The sequence below is a fragment of the Bos taurus genome, chromosome 4, assembly GCF_002263795.3.
Source record: "Bos taurus isolate L1 Dominette 01449 registration number 42190680 breed Hereford chromosome 4, ARS-UCD2.0, whole genome shotgun sequence".
Lineage (NCBI taxonomy): Eukaryota > Metazoa > Chordata > Mammalia > Artiodactyla > Bovidae > Bos > Bos taurus.
The window spans coordinates 107,345,763-107,347,928 of NC_037331.1; the positions used below are offsets into that span (position 1 = coordinate 107,345,763).

Here is a 2,166-nt window from a genome sequence, read left to right on the forward strand (position 1 = left end):
GACCTGCATAAAGATTTCTCAGGAGGCAGGTCAGGTGGTCTGGTATTCCCATCTCTTTAAGAGTATAATGGAATGAACTTGGAGATACCACCTTAACCAAGTAATACACAGCAGCATCACCTATATTGGGATTACTTAACATTATTTGAATATTCATGAAAAGTTTTAAGATTAATGAGTTACATTTTTTCCTGCCAAAAATTTATAAGTAAATTTATAAATAAAACATGGGAAATCCATGGAAAACCACAAGTGAGAGATGATATACAAAATAAGAACTCATACTCTTTAAAAATATTAATGTCAAGGAGAGAAAACTGATTAACTTTCAGATTAGAGGTGGTAAAATATTATATGTGACATTGGACTTCAATCGTGGACCAGAGGGGCTGAAATGCTATACCTAAAATAGTGAATCATGTTATCATCTCATGATTCTTGCTCTTAAGAAGATCAAACAGTTTGGAGATAAGCTGGCCTTCTGGTACACTTAATTATTATATGGTTCAGAGAATATTAACAAGAGAGAAAAATGATAAAGCAAACATGAAAAAATTGGTAAAGGGTATATATTAATATTGTTTATATTTCTGATACTTATCCTAAATTTTTATAACTTCACAATAAAGTAAGAAAAACAAACATGCTGAGAAACATTTTAGAGAACTCTCACTGAAGTAGGGACAAGCACACAAACTTCTTTTGAATTTACTTCCCATAAGTAACTCTGATTTTCCTTGCTGTCCAGCTCTGACCTTCCCATCACACTTCAGTCCCTTAGAGACTGCCTTTGGGAATGAAAGGCAACCAATCATGGATCGCAGAATTCATCCTGCTGGGCTTCCAGCTCAGTGAAGACATGGAATTGCTCCTCTTCGTTATCTTCATCCTGCTATATACCTTCAACCTGCTGGCAAATGGGATGATCTTGGGACTCATCTCGCTTGAACCCAGACTGCACACCCCCATGTACTACTTCCTGTCTCATCTGGCCATCACTGACGTAGCCTATGCTTCCAGCCATTTGCCCAATATGTTGGAAAACTTAGTGAAACACAAGAAAACCATCTCCTATTTCTCATGCACCATGCAGATGGTTTCCTATTTGGCCTTTGCTTCTGTAGAGTGCTTGACTTTGGTGGTGATGTCCTATGACAGGTTTGTGGCGATCTGCCACCCCCTGCAGTACACGGTCATCATGAACTGGAGGGTGTGCACGTTCCTGGCCATCGCTTGCTGGGTATGTGGATTTTCCCTGGCCATAGTCCAAGTAAGTCTGTTTCTACGGCTGCCCTTCTGTGGGCCCCAGAAGGTGAACCACTTTTTCTGCGAAATTAGCTCTGTCCTCAAAGTGACGTGTGGTGACATCTGGATCAATGAAATGTTCCTCTTTGCTGATGGTGTGTTTATTTTAGTTGGGCCCCTTTCCCTGATGCTGGTCTCCTACGTGAGTATCCTCTGGGCAATCCTGAAGAACCAGTCAAAGGAGGGCCGCAAGAAAGCCTTCTCCACCTGTTCCTCCCACCTCTGTGTGGTTGGGTTCTACTTTAGCATAGCCATGATGGTGTACTTGGCCCCTGACAGTAGCCACCAAGAGGAACAGAAGAAAATCCTTTTCCTGTTTTACACCTTCTTCAACCCATTACTGAATCCCCTTGTCTACAGTGTACGGAATGCTCAAGTGAAGGCTGCCTTCCACAAAGTACTGCAGAAAAATAGATCAGTGTGACACAGGTCAGAATTATGGTGCAGTGAATTTTTTTTCTAATAGTCAAGAAAATTTCCCATCAAAATACATGACTTAAGGATGAAGCTTCTACAAAGTAACATCAGCAAGAAGGCACAAGAGAAACCCCCAACTCCCTTCCTCCATGAAGATTACATAATAAAGATCTAATTGCCTTCATTGAACACCAGACATCACACAGGAGTTTGCAGCACCCCAAACTATCCCAAAGTCAAGAAGATATGCAGTGAAGCTTTTAGGCAAACTTACGCATTTGACCTTCCATAACTGCTTTTCTTCTCTGTCCCAGGGTAGCAGGATCAGGAGAAAATTCCCACTCCCAGCCCTTCCTCAAGAGGGAAAGAGAAGAATGGACCATGCAGACCACTTTAGCTTTTCAGGGAATAGCGTGAGGGTTTGTTAGTTATCTTGCCTCTGGC

At 41.5% G+C, this 2,166-nt stretch overlaps 1 protein-coding gene across 1 annotated transcript; it reads left to right on the forward strand.

Annotated features, from left to right (window-relative positions):
* Positions 1-796: 796 nt before the first annotated feature.
* OR2A69 (olfactory receptor family 2 subfamily A member 69) lies at positions 797-1,729 on the forward strand. Its single transcript, NM_001390510.1, has one exon. The coding sequence runs from the start codon at positions 797-799 to the stop codon at positions 1,727-1,729; it is 933 nt and encodes a 310-aa protein (NP_001377439.1).
* Positions 1,730-2,166: the final 437 nt, after the last annotated feature.

Coding starts and splice junctions, on each gene's coding strand:
- OR2A69 (NM_001390510.1), top strand. CDS start 797: ATGAAAGGCAACCAATCATGGATCGCAGAATTCATCCTGCTGGGCTTC.